At 57.1% G+C, this 22,490-nt stretch overlaps 1 protein-coding gene across 1 annotated transcript in view; it reads left to right on the plus strand.

Annotated features, from left to right (window-relative positions):
- Nucleotides 1-436: 436 nt before the first annotated feature.
- Nucleotides 437-22,490, plus strand: part of KLF13 (KLF transcription factor 13) — a 50,068-nt gene continuing 28,014 nt past the window's right edge. Inside the window, exon 1 of the mRNA XM_080807415.1 lies at nucleotides 437-1,406. Within this exon, the coding sequence (XP_080663541.1) occupies nucleotides 815-1,406 (592 nt within the window). The 5' untranslated portion in view covers nucleotides 437-814. The remainder of the gene's footprint in view (nucleotides 1,407-22,490) is intronic.

Genomic DNA, 22,490 nt, shown 5'->3' on the forward strand with positions numbered 1-22,490 from the left:
GGGTGGGGTCGGGTGGGGTGGGGAGCGGTCCCCGCGCAGCCACGCCCCGGCCCGCCGCCCTCGGACGTCCTGCGTCAGCGTGCCCGGCTCTCGGCTCAAATTTCCGCTCCTCCTCCCGCGAGCCAAGAGGGCACGCCCATTGGCGAGCGCAGGCCCCCAGGCCGGGTCGGCCCCTCTGGCCGCCTGGATTGGTCCGACCGCCTACCGACGAACCAACGGCGTCAGCCCCTGTCCTAGGCCACGCCCCCTCCTCAGCCGCGGGCGCGCGACCGCTCTATCCTGACGATGCGCGCTCTGGGATCCCCGCCCCCTCCGCGCGCGCAGTTCCCCGCGGCCGTCGCCGCCGCCTGTAACCTGCGCCGCCAGGATGTGGCTGGGGGCTGACGTCGGGTCCAGATGTGGCCCCGGCCCCGCCCACCCCCGGGGCCGGGCCGCCCACACCGAGCCGCGGCGCGCACGGCGGCTGTCCCGCCTGCCACAATGCGCGGCGAGGCTGCGGCCGCGACTTGGCGAGGTAGTCCCTAACGTCGCTGCTCGGCATCCTTAGGACAGGCCGCCCCTGACGCCGCGCGAGGACCCCACTGGCCCGCACCCCCCATGCGTTCACTCTTTGGTGCCCGGCCGGGCGGGCGCCTCGCGGACGCGGAGCCGCGCGGGTGACGGCAGAGGCGGCTGCGCGCCCAGCCCAGCCCGCGGAGAGGGCGCGCCGCGCCCCCGCCCCCCGCCCGCTCTCGGGAGGCCGTGGGTGCGGATGCGCCGCTGACGACTCGCAGCGACCAGCAGTGCCGCCGGCCCGCCGGCCGGAGCCCGCAGCATGGCAGCCGCCGCCTATGTGGACCACTTCGCCGCCGAGTGCCTCGTGTCCATGTCGAGCCGCGCGGTCGTGCACGGGCCGCGGGAGGGTCCGGAGCCCGGACCCGAGGGCGCGGCCGCCGCTGTCGCCGCCACGCTGCCCCGCGTCGAGGAGCGCCGCGACGGCAAGGACAGTGCCTCGCTCTTCGTGGTGGCGCGGATCTTGGCGGACCTCAACCAGCAAGCGCCGGCGCCCGCCCCGGCGGAGCGCAGAGAGGGCGCCGCGGCCCGGAAGGCGAGGACCCCCTGCCGCCTGCCGCCAGCGCCGCCACCCGCCCCTGAGCCGGCCTCCCCCGGCGGCGAAGGTGCTGCGGCCGCGCCCCTCAGCCCCGCGTGGAGCGAGCCCGAGGCCGAGCTCGAGGCGGGGCTGGAGCCGGAGCGGGAGCCAGGGCCCGCGGGGAGCGGCGAACCCGGCCTCAGACAAAGGGGCCGGCGGGGCCGAAGTCGCGCCGACCTCGAGTCCCCGCAGAGAAAGCACAAGTGCCACTACGCGGGCTGCGAGAAAGTTTACGGGAAATCCTCGCACCTCAAGGCGCACCTGAGAACTCACACAGGTCAGTAGGGCCGCCCGGGCGCCCCGAGCGCGCGGACGGGGACAGCGCCAGCCACCGGGCCACGCCCCCGGAGCTGCCGGCGGGGCGGGAGGGGCGGGAGGGGCGGTCGGGCCGGGAACGGTCGGGGCCTCGCCCCTTCCCCCGCCACACGGTCCAGTGGTCGGCCCCGCGCGCCGAGCGAGGCGGGTCCGGGAGCTGGGAGCCGGCGCCCTCCCGGCGACCGCGCCCCCGCCGGGCACGCCCCCTCCCCGGGCACTCTCGGGCGGGGCCGCGGGGGCGGATGTCGTCATCGGGGCTGCGGGCGTAGACCCCACGGGGGGCGGGGGGGTGGCGCGGGCAGGTGCGGGCGAGCTGGGTGGGGACCTCGCGTGCTGCTCCGGGAGCTGGGCGGCGGGGGCGCCCCGGGGCCGCGGGGGAGGGGTGTCCTCGCCCCGGCCCCTCCCCTGCCGGCCCCTCCCCCGCCGGCCTAGCGCGCTCTCGGGAGGGGAGGGGAGAGGAGGGGAAGGGAGGGAGGGGACGGGAGGGGAGGGGCCCGGCCGGCCCTGCCGGGCCCGGCCCGGGCGAGCGGCGGGCGAAGTTCACGCGGGGACAGGGCTCCCTCCAGCCACTCGGCACATTCTTCGCTCTCCTCTTCCTGTAATTTTTCCAGCGTTCTAAGGTTTAATTTGTCGAAACCAGAGCCAGCAGCGGCCGAGGCGGGGGGCGGTCCGGGTTCTCCGCCGGAGGCTCTTTGTGGGAGCCCCGCCCATCCGGCCAGCGGGGGCGCGCCCGACCGGAGAGGGCTCTTAGGCCTGGGGGCGCTTTCTCCAGAAAGGAGCGCCCAGTCCACAGCCGGTTCCTGCGCGCCGCCCTCTCCTCTGCGCTGCTCTCACCTGCCGGGCGGCACCTGCACGGGGGCGGTCAGTCTCAGAGGACCGTCGCCTGACCCCCGACCCCCGGGCAGCCCTCCCTTTCGCATGGGCCCGGAACCTCGTCGTTGTTGTTTTTCGTTTTTTTAAACACAACGGTGGGATGCAACCTTTCTCTCCCAGTTTGGTTTAAAGAATTGTGTATTTTTCCTGGGCTCACGCCAACTCTTCTGTTACACTTAATTCTTCCACATTTGGACCAGGTTAAAAACCCGTATAAATAAAGTTGCCATGTTACCAATGATTTAGACTTCACATTTATAAAACAGTACAGAAACTGGTTAAAAGACTGGCGTAAAAACGGCAGTCCTCAAGACCCTGGGGCTGAAAGACCCCTTTCTCCTGGTAAATTTGGAACTGAGCTGTCCCAAGGTCTTTAGGTGTCAAGACCGGCGGATTTCGGACAAACCATTACCTCGGAGGCTGCCCCCGCGGTTTTGGTCCCTTGCTGTGAGCGCCCCAAATCACATGGCTGGTGGTGGGGTCGAGGGTGAAGGCGGGGCCATTTCTACTCATTCTGAGTCAGAATTAAGTGTGTGTGGACCGAGATAGGGGGTGGGGTTAGTGTAGGGATGGATGTTGGTTCAATTTAGGAACGTTATTGCAAGGGTGGGTGTGGCCGTAGGGGAGGGACCAAGCTAGGTTGGGATCCTGGAGCACCCAGATTACGGGGGCGGGGGCAGTGCTTGGGCCTTGGCTCGAGGACCGATTTGAGGTCCTCAACTCGAGGACCGACTCGAGGTCCGTAGTGGACCGGTAATTAAAGGATTGTCTATTTCGCAGCCTGCTTCACTGTGGCCTTCCAGCCGACTAGCGGGGTTCGAGAATTGCGGAGGGGCTGGCTGAGGGGCGGGGCTCGCTGTCGTGGGCGGAGCAGGCTTGGATGGGGCCTGAGCTGGAGGATAGCTTGTGGGTTGGTTCGCTCCTTGATTCAGGCTCTGGTGTCCCTGAGCAGGTCCCTTGGCGAGAGGATTAGACAGAGGCGATGGGAACCCGGGTCTCCCCCAGTGGGTGGAAGGAACCCGGTCTCTGGGGTGATTTGAAACCCCAAACAGGGAAGAGAGGATGGACCCGGCACTGGCAGCAGTGTGCTGAGTCTAAGAGCACAGAGCCAGCCTTGCCCTCCAGGTGTGCCCTACCTCCACAGCAGATGTAGACCTCCGAGTCAGGAGTGTACATGGTTCCTTTGGGGGCCTTGGAAATGTAGATTTCCACGTCCCAGATAGTGACCTCCCACTGAACACACAGTTTAAGTGGTGCCCCAGGTGAATCTGATTACGAACCAAGAGCCTGCCTCTGGAGGGTGTCTGGTTCAGCCTCTGGTGGAGGGCACCTCTAGGGAGCCCACTTCTAGCCTGTGCCCAGGTGTGCAGAACATAATTAGCTGGTGTTCATAGAGGAGAAAGGGGTAGCTCACAGGCCACAGTGGTGACTGAGAGGCCAGGCTACCCTGGGAAGACCTGAGCAGCAGACATTCGTTCTGAGGTTGCTGTGGTTTGGTTTGTGGGCTTCCAGCAGCTTGCTGGGGGGTCCCTGCTGGCAGTGGTTCAGGTCATGCCAGGCCTTCTACTCCACTAGGAAACACCACCACCACCACCCCACCCACCCATAGCGATTTTATGGCAGGGGGTGAATATCAAAACCACTTTAGCCAAGAAGGCAGTTCCCGGCTTGCTCTGTCTAGCCCTGTGGGCAAGGACAGGTCCCCAGACCTCCCTGCAGCTTGGTGATGTCTCCCCTGACCACTTGGAAGGTGCGGAAACGAGGCTGTGAGTTTGAGAACCCTTCGGGAAGTACAAGGCTGAGCCTTGACTCTAGGGAGACCCAGCCTTCCCTGACTCTGCTGTGGTCTCCCACCCACACTGCCTGTCCCACTGAATGCAAAAGAGCTGCCTGTTCTGGTCAGTTGCTTGCCAGTCTCCTGGGGACTGATTACCCTGTTACATTAAGGTAATTGTTGATATTATAGCAAACATGTGATGAAACAAAGACACTAACGTTTTTGCAACTCAGCCCACTTTTTTTTTTTTTTTTTTTAAAGCCGCTTATTTGGCTAGTCAGAACTTCCCAGTCCAGATCTGGGAATTTGCTAAGTCTTGCCTTGGGGAATAGCAAGACCAGGAACATATTTTCTTGTAGGCTGAAGGGCTTTGATGTGAACATTCAGGACTTGCAGAAGGGAAGGCCTGGGGCCCTCTGAGGGCAGATCTTCCCTCTGAGCCAGCCGGGCCCTTCACCTGGAGATTCCTGCTTGTTGTCTGGAGTGGTGGGGCTTGGCAGGCCCCAGCAGAATGGTCACTTAGCCTTTCTTGGCAGAGATGCTTTGAATACATTCCTACCTATTTGTTCCCACAAAGAATTGTTTTCAGAATGCCTCTGTGCCCTGTTTTCCCTGCAGCACGAGGAGCTAAAACATCCGATTGTGAGCTGCCTGGGCTGGGTCCATTTTAGCAGCTCTGGGGGCCTGGCTGGAAAGGGGGACACTGTGCTGAACACAGCTCCTCCCTCTTGCCGACCTCGGGAGAGACACATCCCTGGTTACCTGGCCCTCTTTGGGGTGGGGGTGGAAGTAGAGGAAGATTGCCTTCTCTCAGCCATTTCCTGTAATAATTTGGGTGGGGTTAGTTTGAAGTTTATCTTGAGCCTCCAAACAAGGGATTTGATCATGAATGAGATTATTGGGGCAGGGTATTTAGGCTCCCTCCTCCAACACAAAGTCCAGCCCTAGAGCCTGGTTTCCAGCCACATTGTTCTCCTGGGCCCTTCGCAGGTGCCCTCCTGCGCAGCTGCCTTGGACCAGCAGCCTGCCCGGTAGAGTGTGAGCCGCTGGGATCTCCTTCACCCCGGGCAAAGCCAGGCTGGCACAGAGCCAGCACTTTGTTCAGGATACAGGCAGGCTGGCGGTTCCCATCCCAGCTCCCGCATGGTCCTAGCCTGCCAGGGGGCCTCGTTGTGAAATTCTTCAAACAACACAGAAGCGTGTAGACAGAACGTGCCAGCCTTCCCCTCCTCTGGCTAACCACCCTCCCCACGTGTTGTTGTGTCCCTTTCCAGGCCCTTGTAACGGATTTATGTTATGCATGCACATGCAGACATTTGAAAAGTACACATGCAGGATTCTAGCAAATACATTCTACCACAGGATTCTGTTGTGTGCTTGTTTAACGAGGCACCTTCGTTCTTTTTCCTGCCTGCGCGGTACTCCACATGGCTGCACGGTCCACAACCTGTGAACCCCTCACCTGCTGGAAGGATACTGCATTGCGTTTCCCATGTTTTGCTGTTTCGTGCCTGTAGCAGTGGACTCTGGTATGGGTGTGGGTGCAGGGGAGCTGGCGTTTCTGTAAGATCAAGCCTTGGCGGTGTTACTGATCGCAGTGTAGACGGCATGTCAAAGCACTGTGGAGTTTCTCTGTTGACTAAAAGACACATTATGTTTTTAAAGGAAATAACACATTATGTTTTTAAAGGAAATAGATGGAGGTCTTGGTCTCCCCGGTACTGAGGTTCCTGCTGTGTTGCTGCCCTTTTTTTTTTTTTTAAACTTCTCCCAGTTCTTCTTTTGCACGTGTGAGATCGTCATATCGAGAACATTTTAGAACAACACGAACAAAACCACCATTATTCTCTTACGTCTCATGCCCTCCCACCATCTTTACTTGGCTTACCCTGTGGCCCCGCCCCGGTCAAGTGTGCGCGCCCCACCCCCCACCCCTGTGCCTCCTGGCTTGTTGGCACTGGGCATGAGGCTGGTGTGATGCCATTTGAAACTCTCCCTTCTCTGGCTAAAAGAGGGCTGGAGCCCCTCCTGTGTGAACCAGCCCATAGCACCACACTTGAGGGAGCACAGGTCCTGCGTGTGGGGTGTCAGATCTGGAACACAACAGAAGTCGGGCTCTGCCCCTTCAGAGGAGGTGCTCTGAAGCCCGCTCACCGAACCCAGCTCGCAGCAGCCCAGACACGGTGAGGGCTCGTTTGCTCTGACCTCGCTCTGAATCCAGTTTGTCGTTGGGTTCCTAGACGTAGCAAATCGAAAGGGGAAGAGGGAGCTGTGTTGATAGCGGCTACAAGTGAGGAAGGAAAGAAACCAAGTTACTAGTATGTGTTCATCTGTATATGCTCGCGTCCTTAAGTATGTAACTGAGAAGCCCATCAAAACCAAACAGAGCTGTAACACAGGTGGGGCTGTCAGTGCAGGGGTGTCACCCTCCCCAGCAGTCCCCGAGGCCTGCATTCTGTCATAACTATTATTTAGTAACAGTGATCTTGAGGTATCAGGGCACTGTTAAAGTGTGCTTTAGGGAAGCAGTTAAGCTACTTTTTGAAATGAAGACTTCTAGAAGGTCGCGCTCAGCTCTCAGAGTTGTATCTAATGCTTGTAGACTGCATGCTTGGGGCAGGCCTGGTTCTGTTTGCATTCGTCTCCAGTAAGCAGTTTCACCTTCCCAAGGACCCTTTGAAAAGGGCACTGCTGTTGTGACTAGTCTTCCAATACAGATGCCAGGCTCTGATGGGTTAAGAGATCTGCCCAAGGTCGCACAGCAAATGAGGGGGGAGCTGAGGTTTGTGCGTGGGCACTGCTGAGTTCAGGTACCCCCCCGCCATGCCCAACTGCGACTCCTGTCTGGACCTGTGTTCTGGGGCATGACAGGTGGGCAGCGCCTCAGGGGATTAGAAGCCTGCGTGTCACCAGCATGCTGCTCCCTCCACCCCCCAAATTCTTACTCTGAAATACAGTGAACACTCAGACATTCTTGTAGATTCATTGGTTAAATAGTTTGTCACCTTTTCTTTATCTTTTTTTTCCCCTTCCTCCTTTTTTTTTTCTCTAAGTACTGTATTTTGTCCCTTCCCTGTCTCTTCTCTGTCTTTAAATAGTACGTGTTATGTAACATACAGTCCATATTCAGTTTCCCTAATGATTCCCAAAATGTCCCTTATAGGATGCGGGATCCAGTTAATCACACATGGCGTTTGGTCGGCCTCTTCAGTTTCCTGCTGTCTGAAGGAGTCCCCTATCTTGCAGCCTTTTGTTGCATTGGCATTTTAGGGCTGCAGGCCAGTCGTCTTGTAGAATATCCCGCAGTCTGGATTTGTCTGGTTGCTTCCCCCGATTACGTGCAGCTTAAACAGACTTTGGTCAAAAACGAGACAAGGTAATGTTGGGCACTTCCACGTACCACTGTGGGAGCACGTGATGTCAGGTCGCCTGGTCACTGGATCACGTCCGTGGTTAAGGCAGTGTCTGCTGGGTTTTCTTCTCTATAAGAGGACATTCTTCTCTTGATAATAGGTAACTCTTAGGGTGACACTTTGACACTGGGTTTTGGGAGGATTAGGGTGCTGCTGGGCTTGTGTGTATAGCTGGGTGCCTGGTCACCTTTATTCAACCCCCTTCGATCTGGTGCACCTGGTAGGTTTGTGCTGCTTCTTCCAACTTCCTTGACTGGACAAGCACAGGGGTTTCTGGGTCCCACTGTTAGGAGCCCTCTTAAAGTCAAAGGATAGCTCAGCCAAGTCTCTCCCTTCCCAGACAAACAACACGCCCTAATTTTACTTTGAATGAAAATGTTTCCAGGGGCACCTGGGTGGCTCAGTGGGTTAAAGCCTCTGCCTTTGGCTCAGGTCAGGATCCCAGGGTCCTGGAATCCGCAGGGAGCCTGCTTCCCCCTCTCTTTGCCTACTTGTGATCTGTCTGTCAAATAAATAAATAAGATCTTTAAAAAAAAAAGAAAAAATGTTTCCAGATGGTATTTATAGCCTTTGTTTTGTTTTGTTTTGTTTGTTTTTCATTTAGCCCACCAGCACCCTGGCTTTGTGGCCACAGGTAACCCATCCTCCAGGCCTGGGTGGGGCCTGCAGCCAGTGATACCCTCAAGGTCCTGGTGGGTCTCTGCTTGCTTTCCAGAAAAAACAAATACTGATCTAAGTCCACACACCTTAGTCTGTCTTACTTCCCTTTCATAGCCCCAAGTGGGATTATTTCTTGAGAAGTCAGTTTCCCATCAAAATGGAATTAGACTTTGGAGTGTTCTCTCCAGTTTGGCAGTTTTGAAGGAGCCGCCATGGTGGGACTGGGATGGGAGGGTGTTGGGCGTTTGGCTGCCATGGCCCGCAGGGTGGGACCCTGAGCTCAGAAGGCCTTGGCCCCTGCTCTAGGTCAGTGTAATGGAGACTCAAATGCTAACTTTTTACTTTGTTGGCAGTGATTTGACACTAGGCACTTGATGTAAGAAAAGCTCTGCCGTTGGGCTACACACACATACATACACACACACACACACACACACACACACACACACGCTATCCTGTTTGTTGTTGCATTCAAACCTAGAACATGTTTATGTGGGACCTGTGATCCTGTGATTCTGGTTTGTTTATTCACTTTGATCTTAGGGTCATTCTAAACCCCATCTTCTAGCATCTGTGGGTCAACCAAGGCTTCTTGGAGGCATGGAGTTCCCTCAGCTGAAAGTAGGCCGTGGTAAAGAGATGGATTGTCTGCCTTACCGACCCTCTTGCCACTTTCAGCGCCCCAGCACTGAGGTGTCGTACCCCCAGCTCCCGTTCCCTCCCAACCCAGGGCCTGGGCGTCGTCCCTGTTTGCTGTTGCTGCTTGTGTGCATGGTGGGAGCAAGTAGCCTTGACCAGTCCATAGTTTTAACTAACATCATTCTGGACAAACAGAACAGAGGGTACAAGTGGGTTTTTTGTTGTTGTTTGTTTGGTTGGTTTTTTTGGCGAGGGGGATCTGTTATTGTTCTCTTTTTTTGAAGTTCATCACACAAACACACTTGCTAACCAGGAACTTGGCCACACTCCGTGGTGATTGGCCAGTCTGTCCCAAGATGACCTGCTTGGAAGAGCACTGAGGCTTGATGCCTCAGATTAAATGTCCCTGTGCTGCTGCCCCAGGGGCGTGGCCTTCCCTGCATGGGTGGGTGGCCCATGGTCCCTGAGCACAGGGCACAAGCTGGTCTTCTTGGAGCTAGAGCCTAGGGTACATCATGGAAGAGCTTTGCAAGGAATGGGGGCCCGAATAAAAAATCACTTACCAGAGAGCACGTGGCTCGGCTCCCTCCCGCATGGGGCTCCTGTCCCAGGAGCTTCTGAAGGTGGAGTTCTGGCACATGCCTTTGTCCTGCAAACACCAGCCAACTGGAAGGAAGCTTGGGAATGGAGAGAAGATGAAGTGGGCTCAGAGGAGCTCTGGAGGCTTCTTGCCCCCCACCCAGGACCACCACAGAGACGTGGAGGGACATAAGCAAGGTGATGGCCAGGCAGCTTGCCCCATGGTCAAGGGCCCAAGTTGGGGCCTCCTGACACTCTTGCATTAGGTAGACCTGAGCTCATTCTCCTGGAGTATGTATACGTTCTATCATATAGACAGGAATTTCCACCCCCATGAACTCCTCTGAGCTTTTTCACTTGCCTTTAACTCTCTTTAATGGTAAACATGTTCACACACACAGGGTAAAGGTAACTTGGTTTGAGGCTAGGGGTAGTAGTTAGTTAATGGCAGATGAAGAGTAGAGGTTTTGCAAGAAAGTGTTGGGAAAGAGAGGAAACAGAAGAGGCTTAGAGCTCTGCCCTTTATGGGGAGAGGAGCAGGGGCCCAGGAACCTAGGTGTATTGTTGGCACCCAGTGATGCTTTGCCGGGGCCGTTCGCTAGGCGGGCTGTTCAAATCCATGTCTGGAGTCAGGGGAAGGGTCTGGACACTGGGTGTTGGCACCATGGGTGCACCTCAGACATCTTCCCAGGAACAAACTTCAACATATTTTCATCGAAAGAGAAATAATACATGTGAGCGAATCGCATAGTTGCCATTGTAACAAGTGTTGGGCAGTCTAGCTCTTTAGCAGTCTCTCCGTTGTCTTAGTTAACACTCCACAGTCGGCTTCCCTGACTCGCTGCCTGTTGTCCTCATTCCCCCGACCGGCCATGTCTGGTTTGTCCGCTGGTCATTGGTGTCCCCCGCCCTGGGCCCCAGCCCCAGTGGTCTCCTAGCAGGTGTGCCGAATGGCCTTGGCAGGGCCGGTGGGGACTCAGGCCCTGGAGATGCCATGCACAGGTCCCCTCCGATTCCTCACAGAGATCTTGCCTGCCTTCTCTGGCAGCCTCACACCCTGGATTTCCATCTGGATCTCTGGACCCTGTGGTGGGAGAGTCAGCCCCTCCCAGCAGTGTGTGAGGGTCCACAAGGGGCTCTGGCTCCTTTCAGCCCTGTGTGCTAAGGGCGGTTTCCCAAGGCTTCCTCATCATTTCCAGAATACCCCTTTATGGCTGCTTGCATGGCACTTCCTGGTTTCTAAAATTACTTTGCTGCTTGGCTTTATGCATCAGGGGCTATCAGGAGGGTCTGAGGAGCTTTGCAGGACACTGTCTTTTATTGTGATGAAATGTAGTCTTGGCATTTTGTGCCATGCCGTCTTTGTGGGGGGTCCGTGGTCCCTCGACAAGCATCTGCCATCATGGGCATCCTTGGTGAGCACGAAGGTGGTTGTCCTGAGTTACTGTCAGTCCTCTGGGCCTTGCAGGAAATTCAGCCTCAGCTTCTTTGAGGTTCTGATTTGAAGCTGTCCTTCCCTAATGATTGGTGGGTGTTTCATGTTAGCATTTTGCTCATTTGCCTCATTCTAAAGTGTACTAACTTTGGTCTTCTAAAACTTCCGCTTTCCTTTCCCTTTCCCTGATCTCACTCATCTCCTTGAATCTGAGCTGAGCATTTAAACTCCTCATACCCAGGCCCTCCTGTCCCGCATTCAGCATCACACATGGCCCCGGAAGACATATTCATGTGTGTGCGCGTGTGCACGTGTGTGCACTGTTAGCCGCCTGCCAAAGCTCAGGGGATTGTTCCTTTGGAAGTAAGCCAGTCATAGGGCATCTGGCCAGGTGGCACAGGCCGCAGCGGGGATGGCTTTTTCTCCATGACCCCCAGTGGGGCTGTTTTACATCCAGGCTGGTGCCTTGCAAGAGCACAGAAGGAAGGAGCAGTGTGTGCTGGGCAGGTCTGGCCTTCAGGGTAGAGTGGGAATCCTGGAGCCCAGCTGGCAGGTGTGCATTCCTGGTCCCTGATGAAGTCCTCCTTCTCAAGCCCATCTGCCCTTGACCTTTTCTGCTGGGTCAGGTAGCCTGGTATAGGGGCCTGACTGAGGCCCGGGAATGGAAGCTCTTTAGCTACCCAGCTAAGTGTGCAGCCCCACGTGCCCTCATTTCTTATGCTGTCCTCCTCCCCCTGCCTCCTCCCCCTCCCTTTCCCTAGTCTTCCTCTCCCCCCTCCCCCCTCCTGTCCCCTTCCCCTCCCCTTCTCCTCCTCCCCCTCCCTTTCCCTAGTCTTCCTCTCCCTCCTCCCCACTCCTGCCCCCTTCCCCCTCCCCTTCTCCTCCTGCCTCTTTCCTGACACCTTCCTTCTCTCCCTTCCCTTCCCTTCCCTTCCTCCTCCCCCCCTCCTCCATCTCTCCCTTCTTTCCCTTCCACCTCTTCTCCTTTCCCTTCCCCCTTCTCCTCCTCCCCCATCTCCTCACCTTCCTTGCACCCTAGGATATAAGCACATTTTTAATCTGCCTTCAGGGCTTTCCAGCCCACAGGACTAAGATGGGAGGTGTGCTGGGGAGTAGGGCTGTTGAAGACACCTCTCCTTGGGGCTGTAGCTCTGGCCCTTCCCAGTGTGTCAGCCTGGTGGGCTGTTCTGGGCAGACAGCCTCCTCCTGCAAACTGGGAGGTAAACACTGGGTCACCTCGGCAACTGGCAGAGCTGGAGCTCAAAGTGCTTGTGGGGAGAGTTCTCATTGTCTCAAGTTTCTGGGATGCTGCTCTGTTTTGATTTTTTTTTTTCTTTAATTAGCTGGAGTGACTAAGATACCAAAATGCCTGACCCGGTTCCTATAATTTCTTAATAAACATTTATATTCCGTTTATAGGAGGAATGTTTCTTCCAGTGATTCATTGACTTTTTCTTTTAAACTGTGGCGAGGCAGGGCGGGGGTGGCACAGAGGGCCCCCACTGCAGACAGCTGGCTGGGCCGCAGGCGGGGAGCACTGGCAGGGGTCCAGGCACCGGGAGCACTTACGTAAACACCACACCAGGATTGTATTGGCTTTGAGGTTGAGTAAGTTCCATGGAAAATTTGGGGGAGATGCCTCTTACCTCGGGGTGTTCGGATGCCCATAACTGGAGCTTCTGGAAGCCATCTGACAGACCCTGAAGTCTTTCTGAGCTCCAGCAGTGCTCTCTCCACCTGGGGCGGAATTCTCCTGGGAGGCCGCCATGTGAGCCTGTTTTACACCTCAGGACGAGGTGATGCCCTGGTGCTTGCTGTTAAACAGTAACTGCCATGTAGGAAGCTCGGGCTGGATGGGCCAGGTCATGGCTCTGGCCACCCTGCTGGCTGTCCCAGGGAGGACCTGCGAGAGGGCTTCTGGGCCAGGCAGCACCCTGGGGGGTGAAGCATCCTTTAAGCAGCCTTATAGTTAACACCCAGCCAGGAATCCAGGGTCCCCTCTTCATTATGGGCACCCAGGGCCTCTTGGTGCCCTTCTGTCTACACAGACAGGCTGAATTCTTCCTGGGTTAGGCACGGCTGCTGCCAGCGCCCTGTGTGTACCTGTGTTGAGAGCCTTTCCCTGCAGCAGGGGCTGTTGCAGTCACCATGGGGGGACAGTTCCCCCAGCCCCAAAACTGAAGGAAGTGTCTCTCTTGGTTGCATTTATTTTGTGGTGAGTCTCTGGTGTTACCGGTTCTTGCCCTGTGCCTTTCAGCTTCTCCAGATTTTTCTATCCAGTGCTGGGCAGCCTCCTTACCTGGGTGGGCACTGAGAAGACCTCTTGTCATCCTTTCTCCCTCTTTCTAAGGGACCTTTTTCGAGGCTATGTGCAGAATTTGATTTTTTTTTTTTTTTTGGTGAAGAATGTACTTTTTTTAATAATGTTGGTGAAAAGACACAAATTAAAGGTATTAAACTATGTGAAAAGTTTTGGAAGTCCAAAGTCCTAATCCATTTGGGAGTTTTGTCAAAAACCCAGTGTCTCTGTGCACTTTGTAAGCCCTGCCTAACAACCTGGGCTTTGGACCTGGAGCCCCAGCCCGGAGCCCCAGCCCAGAGCCCCAGCCCAGTGTCACGCTCCCCTCCCCACTGTGCTGAAGTTGCTGTGTTCCAGGCAGCGCTCCTGAAACCTCTCTGTTTTTATGGGAGAAAGTCCTTTTTGCCTGATACACTTTGTCATTTGAACAGAGAGACAAAATGGCGTGTTGTTGAGGACTGGGGTGGAGGGGCTTTGGAGTGAGGACAGACTGAGCCGCGGGCTGGTGTTCTTCTGTGGAAAGCAGGTCGGGGCGCGCTGACCCGGAGCGGGAGGCAAGTGTGCACTGCTCCAGGGGCCTGGTGGGAGGTGTGTGAGTGGCATGGCCTGTGCCCTGTGAAGGTGTTGTGTGCGGGTGGCATTTGCACATGTCTGGGTGGGGTGTGGGTGTGTCTGTGTTTAACCTGCTGGAACAGAACTTCACCCACTGCCCCCGAGTGACCATTGTTGCTGCCTTCCCTTTTGGACAAAAACAACAACAACAGACGATTTAGAACTCCTTTTTTGAAGGGAGTCAGCTCGTACCCCCACCCTCCAGCCTCCTGTGGAGGGCCCCAGCTGTGTCCCAACCTCCATGCCCCAGGCCAGAAAATGCCCATTTTGGCCGTTGGAGGATGAAGTGGGAGCCTGGCCACTGAAAGCCAGTGTAGCTGGGAGCTTCTGGGAGCATCTTGTTGCTATGGAGACCTGCTGCTGGGGGAGCTGCGCTCAGCCTGGGGAGTAGCAGCCGGGATCTCAGGTGAGCCTCATCTGTTACCAGGTGACAGAGCCCTCCCAGGCCCCAGCCAGCTGCACCAGGCCTGACGGTTTTTAAGGCTCAGAAACAGCTGGCCTGGGACCTTGAGGTGACCCCATCGCTGGTTACCAGAGCAGCTCCGGTGGGCTCCAGCAGAAATGGGCACCCGGCTGGCAGCTCCTCCCCTTCGCAGGGTTGGTCTCGTGGTGACAGGTGTGGTGCCAGCCCTGCCAGGCGACTCCACCCCCTGGATGGACTTTCCGAGTTCGTGCCATCTTTGGAGGAGGTTGCCCACCCCTCGGGGAGGCCCCGGTGCTGGGATGGAAGAGTTTGGTGACCGGCCACCCGGCTCTGCGGCCCGGGAGCAGCAGAGACTGTGTTTGCCGAGGGCCTGCTTCACCCCACGTTCAGGGCGACTCCTCAAGGGGAGGGCACAGGGCTCCACTGTCAGGTGGCTGGGAATCCCACTCGGGACTTACATTTGCTATTTTTGTAACTTTCCTGGGCTTCTCTGCTTTCGGCATGCATTCTCCTTGTTTGCAGGAGTGATTGCTTTCGTGAGCTTTGGGCCATCTGTGGATTTTTCCCCCCTTTCTCTTCTTTCTTTTTTTTTTGGGGGGGGGGGACAGTTTGCAGATATGAGAATTGTTTCCTAAAGGGAAGCATAAAAGCGTTCTTGAGGCTGGGTTTTCAGCTTTCGGACCACAGTTTCATACTCCTTTCCTGCTTGCTTTTCATCTCCGTCTGAGTGTGTTTGGCATCGACATGCTTCCTGTGTGGTCTGAGGCGAATATTTTGAATGACTCTAAGGACTGAGGGCATCACTTCTGAGATGACACCTGGGCACCAGCGTGGCCTTCCTTCCTCTCTCCTGGCACCTCGCTGTTCTGGAAGGTATTTGTGAATGTTGGGTAGGGGCAGGGGCTCCCTGGTCTCCGGCGGACCGGTGCCTCTGCTCCGCCAGAAGAGGCCACCTGGGGCCTGGGCTGTTGCTGTGCCCTGCTTGTGGGGTGGGCTGTGTCCCTTGCGTGCTGAGCGCTGGGGCTGTAGTGAGCCCCCTGAGCTGGGCACGCCCCCAGCCCTGCACAGGACGCCGGTTCAGGTGTCTCAGGTGTAGTTGCTACAGGTGTCCACACAACATCTCCCCTGGGGAGGAACAGTCCCAGGTCTGTGATGGCCACATTTGGGTGTTCTTCGAAGTGCAGAGACAAGCATGCCCCCTGCCCTTCTCATGGGGCGCAGGGGCAAAAGCCAGGGCTGTCCGTGCAGAAAGGTGGGCAGGCGCAGCCTCCAGTAGGGATTCCTGCAGGCTGCTCCCAGCGTGGAGACCAGAAGGCTGGAGAGGTGTCCAGCCTTCTGTGGGGCCCACAGTGGGGAGGTATGTCAGCTGGTGGGTGGCCTGAGCATTCATGGGCTCTCGCAGGGCCATGTGCCCACCTGTTCCAGCCACATGCTGGGCCACAGGAGTGCAAACGGGGTTTCATATGTTAGGGGACCATTTCCAGCCACAAGGAAACGACCTGGGAAACTTTTCTGCTTATACTGTCCATTATCAAGAGGGCCAGCTCTGAGTGCTCAGCATGCCCTCTGGGTTTTGGATGTTCTGATTCTGGACTGCCTTGACTCCTTGGAAGTCAGCCTTGCAAAGGCCAGGTAGAAATCCCAACGGCACCTTGAGCTCCCGGGCACAGAGTTGGTGTCTCCTGTTCCTGAACCAGCTTGGGAAGGGCCTTAGGAGTCTGCCTTCTCAGTTTTTCTGGAGGGCAGAGTCGCCTTTCTGGGGCTCCTGCCCAGCTCCGGGGTGCTCCATGTGATTGTCCTGCTTTACTGTCTCTTCGTTGGGGAGCTATCTTACCGCTGCCCCTCCCCCCACTGCACCTCCTTTTCCTCTGGGTACGTTTTTTGTAATAGTGTGTCTCCCTCCTCCCAGTGAAACAGGTCACACCAAGCAGAGCAACAGGCCCATGCCTACTCAGTAACTACTTGTGGCACAAATGGCTGGGTCCTGGGGATGACACTGACCTTGGGGGATGCTCCCTGCTGTTGTTCTAGTGTTTGTGTCCCCTGAGATTCTCAGGTTAAATTCTAATGCCCTGTGTGTTGATACTTGGCATTTGGGCTTTGGGAGGTGAGTAGGTCCTGAGCGCTCATGAATGTGATCATTGCCCTTGTCCATTGCCCCTTCTTCCTTGTGAGGACACAGTGAGAAGGCATCAGCTGGGAACCCAGGGAGAGGCCCCCCCAGAGCCCAGCCATGCTGGAGCCTTGATCTTGGACTTCCTATCCTAGACTGTGAGAAATACATTCCTGTTCTTTTTCTAAGAAATCCTGTTGGTGATATTTGGTGACGGATTGAGCAAACTGAGGCACTCCCCAAGCCCTTTGGACCAATACCCCAATACTTACCCAGCTATCTCAGGTTAGCGCCTGGTGCCCATGCAGTTCGGAGCCCTTCCCTCCAGCTCCAGGGATGGGACTTACTCTCCCAACCCTGTTCATGCAGATGGGGGCACCCTCAGGTCTGTCCTGACAGTAGCCTATACCTCGAGGCTGGATGGTACTTGGTCTCACCCCTCACTTGCCGCAGGGCTGGGGGTGTCAGCACAGTGGTCTCCTAAGTGTCATCATCACTCCCCTCGCCTGAATTTTCAGGCTGTTCCACTCGAAATGGCTGGTGGCTCAGAATTTTCCATGCCTCCAGTGGGCTGGGGTTCCAGGGTGGGGGTTGAGGGTGTTGGGACCAAGGCCAGGACCCAGCAGCAGCCCAGATACTCACCAGACATGGTTCCTCAGTATCCAAGCTGGTGACCTTTGCCTTGTGGGGTGGCCTGCTCTTGTCCCACTGTCATGGGCTGGGTCCATGGTGGGGTGAGGGGTCATCCCCTTCCCAGGAGGCTGGCCTGAGGGGTCTGTTGGCCCCAGTGATAAGGGAGAACACGTGGAGGTCTGGGCTGTCATTCCACACCCTTCCCCAGGGCCAAACATGGTGGTCACAGGATTTGTCCTAAGAATGTGGGGAATGAGTCCCGGTCCTTGAGCTTATAGGGTTTTGTTTGTTTATTTGTTTCCCCGAAAAGCTGTAGAATATTTCCTTCAACCAAATCCCATGGTTTCCAGTGTGGAATGGAGCTGGGGAGGATTGCTTGTAGGGGCTGGAGGGGTGTTGGCTATGGTGCCTTTTATTACTGAGCACTCTGGGTCACTCTCCACATACCCCTCAACAAGGCTGGCTGTGTTGTCCCTAGGCTAGCATAGGTCCTGCTTCTGTACTTCAATGATTTGGAGGGGAAGAAAGTGGATGAATGGGGTTCAACCCCCAAGGCTGCAGGCTAGGTACAGGCTAACCCTTGGGGCTGGGCGAGGGAGATGGGCCCCCAGAGTCTGGGGTGGGTTACTTTTGGGGTCTCTGATCACTGTTCTCTCACCTTTCAGAAGGTTGCCACCCTGGCTGCCTAGGCTTTAGTCAAGGGTGGTTGGGTTAGGGCTCTTTGGGGTCCAGCAAGCAGAAATAGTGATGACACCCTGGCCAGAGCAAGGGGCAGAGTGGAGGGCAGACAGGACATACACCAGGTCCCAAGAGAGTGGTCAGTAGGGTCTTAACCCACCCTGCAGGCTGGCTGAGTGGCACTGGGCTCTCAGGAGTAGAGAGAGAAGGTGGCCAGGGGTCAAGGTGATGGGCTGGCAGGTGTGGGAGTGGGCTCATTCCAGCCAGTGGCACACCCTGGACTGGTGTGTAAAGCTACATTTGTGGGGTGTCAGCAGACAGTGTTGGGGTGAGGGATGCAGGGCATGGGATTTTGTCCATCATTCCCTGAGTGCCTCAAGGGTCCTGGCTCCAGCTGGTGCTTCTGCCCCTTGAGGGGAAGACTCGGTGTCTCTGAGGCCAGTGCCACATGGCCCTACCCCTGTGCTGCTCTGGGCCTGGGTTGGGGGGGTCTGTGTCCCTCACTCCAACCCTCCTTTACCCTGGGTGCTCCACCCGTCCCACTCAGCCAGGTCTGTCCCTCCTTCACATGCCTTCTCAGAAGGCACGGGGGTCGGGGGCAGATCCAGGCCCGAGTGAGCACTGTGTGCCCAGCAGCGTGTGACGGGGGGGACAGACACACAGGAAGTGAGTGTGAGGAGAGCCGGAGCAGTGATCTACGCCTGTGGCCGCCTTTCACCGGGGACTGGCAGCACCCCACCCAGCTGGCATGCTGTGCCCAGGGGTGTCATCACAGTGATGCCAGGCTAGATCTCCTGCGGCCCGAGGTTGCCATGCCCAGTTGTGCCAGCGCTCTGTCTCCAGGACCGGGGGTGGAACCTCCCTGTCACAGGACTGACCACAGCAGTGCTGGGCCAGCGCCCAATTCTCTGCCCCAGGGTGTCTGCTTAGCCAGCCTGGTGGAAGGTCTTTGGATGTTTCTAGCCACGTGAAATTCTGTTCACACCACCCATGTATAATGGGCCAACCTCACTAGGGTCTCTAGCTGCTTCCCCCACCCCGCTCCCACCAGCTCATTGTTTCTGCTGCCCCCTGGGTAAGGTTTCCCAGCACTGACAGTGATGACACTAATCAGCATGCTCTGATCCTGGTTCTGAAGGAGAAGTACCAGAGGGCAGACATGTCCCAGGACATCCCCAGAGCACAGATGGAGCTTGTGTGCAGAAGGGCTAGGACACCTGAGTGCCTGTGTGTGTGCCCAGTGTGAGCCCTGGTCCTGGCGCATGCCCCTACTTGCCCGGTACCCCTCATGAGTCTCTGGTCTGTCCCCATGGGAATCCAGGCCTGCTCTGCACGGAACACCAGGTCGATGGTTTTGACTCTGTTGTCTCTGGGAAGATCACCCATCTGTAGTTCCCAGAAAGCTCCCTTGTCTTTTCTTCGAAACTTGAAGCTTCTGCTCCCTACCCCCTGAGTCAGGAACAGAGCTGTCCTCAGTGGGCCCCTCACTTTGCCAGCCTGGGCCTGGGTCATCCCTTCTGGCCGTGTGAGGCCTGCACACGAGGCCCTGCTCTGGCCTTCCCCCAGTCGTGGCGTGGCTCCTTGTCGTCTCCCACAGGCCTGCGCCCTGTGCTCCTACATCTCCGTCCTGCCAGTGACGACATGCCACCTTTCCTTTCTCTTCCTTCTCCTCAGGTCCTTCCGGGTCTCCTGGCCTCTCAGGGTCCCCGGGGCTCCCAGGCTAGGGGCTCCTCCCCCACAACCACAGCCTCTGCTCTGGGGTGGGCCTCCCATGAGGCAGTGACCTGCTTTGTCACAGCGGTTCACTTCCGTACCTTCTTTTCTCTTTCAAAGGCATCATCTTCAACTGGAAGAAGAAATGAAAACACCACCTGTGCCTCAGAACTATGCAGTTTCTAGACAGGGATGTGCCAGGCACTCGGTAGCTGGGCCTGGCTCATCGTTGCCCTCCTCTCGGCACTTCGCTCCCACCCTGTGCAGTCAGGGTTTGGAGTCAGCGGCCAGGCGGCTGAGGTCGGGGAAGTGCAGACTGGGGTGGTGGTTTGGGTGGGTGGCAGGGGAGGGGGGCCAGCCTGAGGGTTCAAGCACAGAGGGGGCTCTGGGTAAGAATCTCAGGTCCCTTGGTCATTGGCCTTCAGCTGGGAGTGTGTTGGGGTCAGGTCTGTGTCAGGGCTCCAGACTCAGCAGGTAGGAGGAGGAGTACTCGCAGGCTTGAGAAACTAGGTTAGTTAGGCAAGGAGTAGGGGTTTGGACACCTTCCCGGCATCCGCAGGTGTTCCCCCAGAACTGTGCTGGCAGTACCAAGGCTTCCAAGGAGAAGGCTTCGAAGGTTAGTCTGGGAACCACCTGGGAGTGCAGGGCCACTAGGCGACTGATTTCTATGAGAGGAGCTGGACGGATGGGTGGTCTGGGAAGTGTGATCTCTGGTGCTTTTGTGGGGGGTGGCTTGGGAAGAGGGGGTCTTTTCTGAGCAATGCTCATGTTGTTGAGGGGTTGGTGTGCAGGGGGACTGTGCTTGGTGTGGGAGCAGGGAGGAGCTGCCCCATCATTGGGGTGGGGTTGGGAAATCTGACGGAGGCTGGGTAGCAGAGGGCAAGTTAGAGGGAGGGCTCTGCCTATCTGCAGAGAGAAGGCGTGGCCTTGGTAATGAGAGACAAGCCCCCTTGGGTCATGGAGATAGAGGGGATTGTGTTGCTCCTGAGAGATGGTGGGTGGGGAGACAGGTCCTGTGGCAGCCTTTTGCCTCCGGAGTCTGGATTGGGGTGGGGAGCACCAGAAAAGGGGAGAAGAGAGAGGGAGGCCGCATGATTGAGAAACCAGGGGGAGAAGAATGAAGTGGGTGTCATGGTGGCTGGTATGTCCTGCCCTTCTGTGTCCCCTGGCCTCCCGGGTGCTGTGGCTGTGTGCATGGCCCCTCCATGGACAGCTTTGGTGGGACATTCAGGCATCTAGTTGGCTTCTCCCAGACTGCACATTCCTGGGGCCAGCACCCTCCAGGCTGGGATGGCGCTGGTCCACACTGAGGAGGAGATCTGTGTTTCCATGCCTGCTGTCTCCTGCTTGGTTATTCCCAACCCTGGAGCATCTGCCTCAACTCTGGCAGCTTCCTGCTGTTCATCTGGGCACCTGGCATCTATGGCTGAAGGCACAACCCACCCCAGGTTTTCCTGCAGGTGGAGAAAAGTGGAAGATGCTCAGGACTGGTGGGTGCGCCATGCTACTCGGGAGGGCCGCAGGAGCAGTCCCGTGTCGGAGGAAGAGCATGCCGCGGAAGCCGACAAGCACGGGCAGCCCCTGCTACTCCTGTGAGCTTGGTTTTGTGCTGAAGGTCTGGGGGTCAGCCCATTCGGTGTGCTTTCTGGGAAGAACGATATCGTGCCTGGCACATGCACACAGATTGTTACTGCAAGTGTTGGTTAGCTGCGAACAGTTCCGCAAATAGAGAGAGCGTCAAAGCCAAGGTGAAGCGGCACACATGGTTTTACCTCCTGGAGAGCACTGCTGCTCCGCCCGTTCTCACCTCCGGCAAGCCTGTAGCTCACTGCCACTCAGGCCAGGAAGCCCATCCTGGAGCCCACAGCATGGCCGACCATGAAGGCGGCACACGGCCGGCCTGCTCAGGGCCCTCCCGGCTTCGTCTTTCAGGCTGCAGGCCAGGCCTGATATTGTCTCGGGAGCCGGGGCGTGCAGAAGTGGGTGGGGTGAGATACTGTATTCCCCAGGGGCCCACCACCCCCACTTGCAGGGGCTTTTTGATGCCTGAGTTTGGAGGGTCATGGTCTGTGACTGTAATTCCTTCTGGGGGAATCCCGGGACCATGGAAATGCTGCCCAGTGCTTTCCTGACTTGGACAGGTCCTGGTTTAGGCATTGTTTTCCCAGAGCCGGGGGTGGGCTGACAGCAGCTGCCCCCCGCCTCCCCACCCCTCCACCACCACCTGGCCTGGCCCACGTGGTAAGCATGCGTTCTGCTGGGCTGTGGTGGGAGGAGCAACTCTCTCATGAATTGAATGGTGCACAGTCAGGGAAGCCAGGAATCAAAAGTACACTTGACTCATGCCTTGCCTGACCCTGGACCTGAGCCTCCAGGCCCCCCACTGGGCACTGGCAGTGTCCAGCCTCCACTAAGCTGCCTTACCTTGGATACTCCCACAGGCTATGTGATCATATAGGTAATGCCTTCTTCGTGGGGTCTAGCAGGTGGTGAGGAGGAACTGGGCGCCTGCCAGGCCCCTGGGGGGCGGGTGTGGGCCAGACTTGTGTTACTACTGTCTTTGGACCAGGAGGATGGGGTCCTCAGGTGCTTGAGGTAGCTTTAGGCTTCTCTCTCCTGGGGCTGGAGGGCTTTAGGGGCAGGGAGCCCTCACAGCTTCCAGCACCCCTCCTGCCAGTGCAAAGTTGGGTGTGAATTAACAAAAAGCAGACAAGTTCAGATGTCCCTGGAATTCCACATGAAGCTAGATGGTAGAACAAGTGATCGGCCACATGTCCTTGGCTGAACCAGAGGTACTCAGAGAGTTGTTGAAACTGCCAAGTCCTCTGAGAAGCTCTTGCAGAATTTGTGAACATTTCTGTGGATGATGTGGCTCTTCTCCACCAAGTAAAGCCCTACAGAGAATTCCCCTGACCTCCCAGAACTGGGAGGGTGGTGTGGTCTTCATCTTTAAACCAGTGTGCAGATTGCAAGCTAGGAAGGGGAAGGTCTGCTCAAGTCCCAGTCAGGGGGTGGGCATGCTGGATCTGGGATCCTAGCTTGGGGAGGGGAAAGGAGGGCTAGAACCAGGTCCCACAGGTCCCACAGGCCCATGCTTCAGAACCTGCCATGGGCTCCTTTGTCTGGGTCACAGGTAGATGTCTGGGAACTGCATCTCATTACCTATCACAGGGGGAAGTGTGTGAGGTTCCGGGCGGG

The sequence above is a fragment of the Martes martes genome (genome assembly GCF_963455335.1).
Source record: "Martes martes genome assembly, chromosome: 7".
Classification (NCBI taxonomy): domain Eukaryota; kingdom Metazoa; phylum Chordata; class Mammalia; order Carnivora; family Mustelidae; genus Martes; species Martes martes.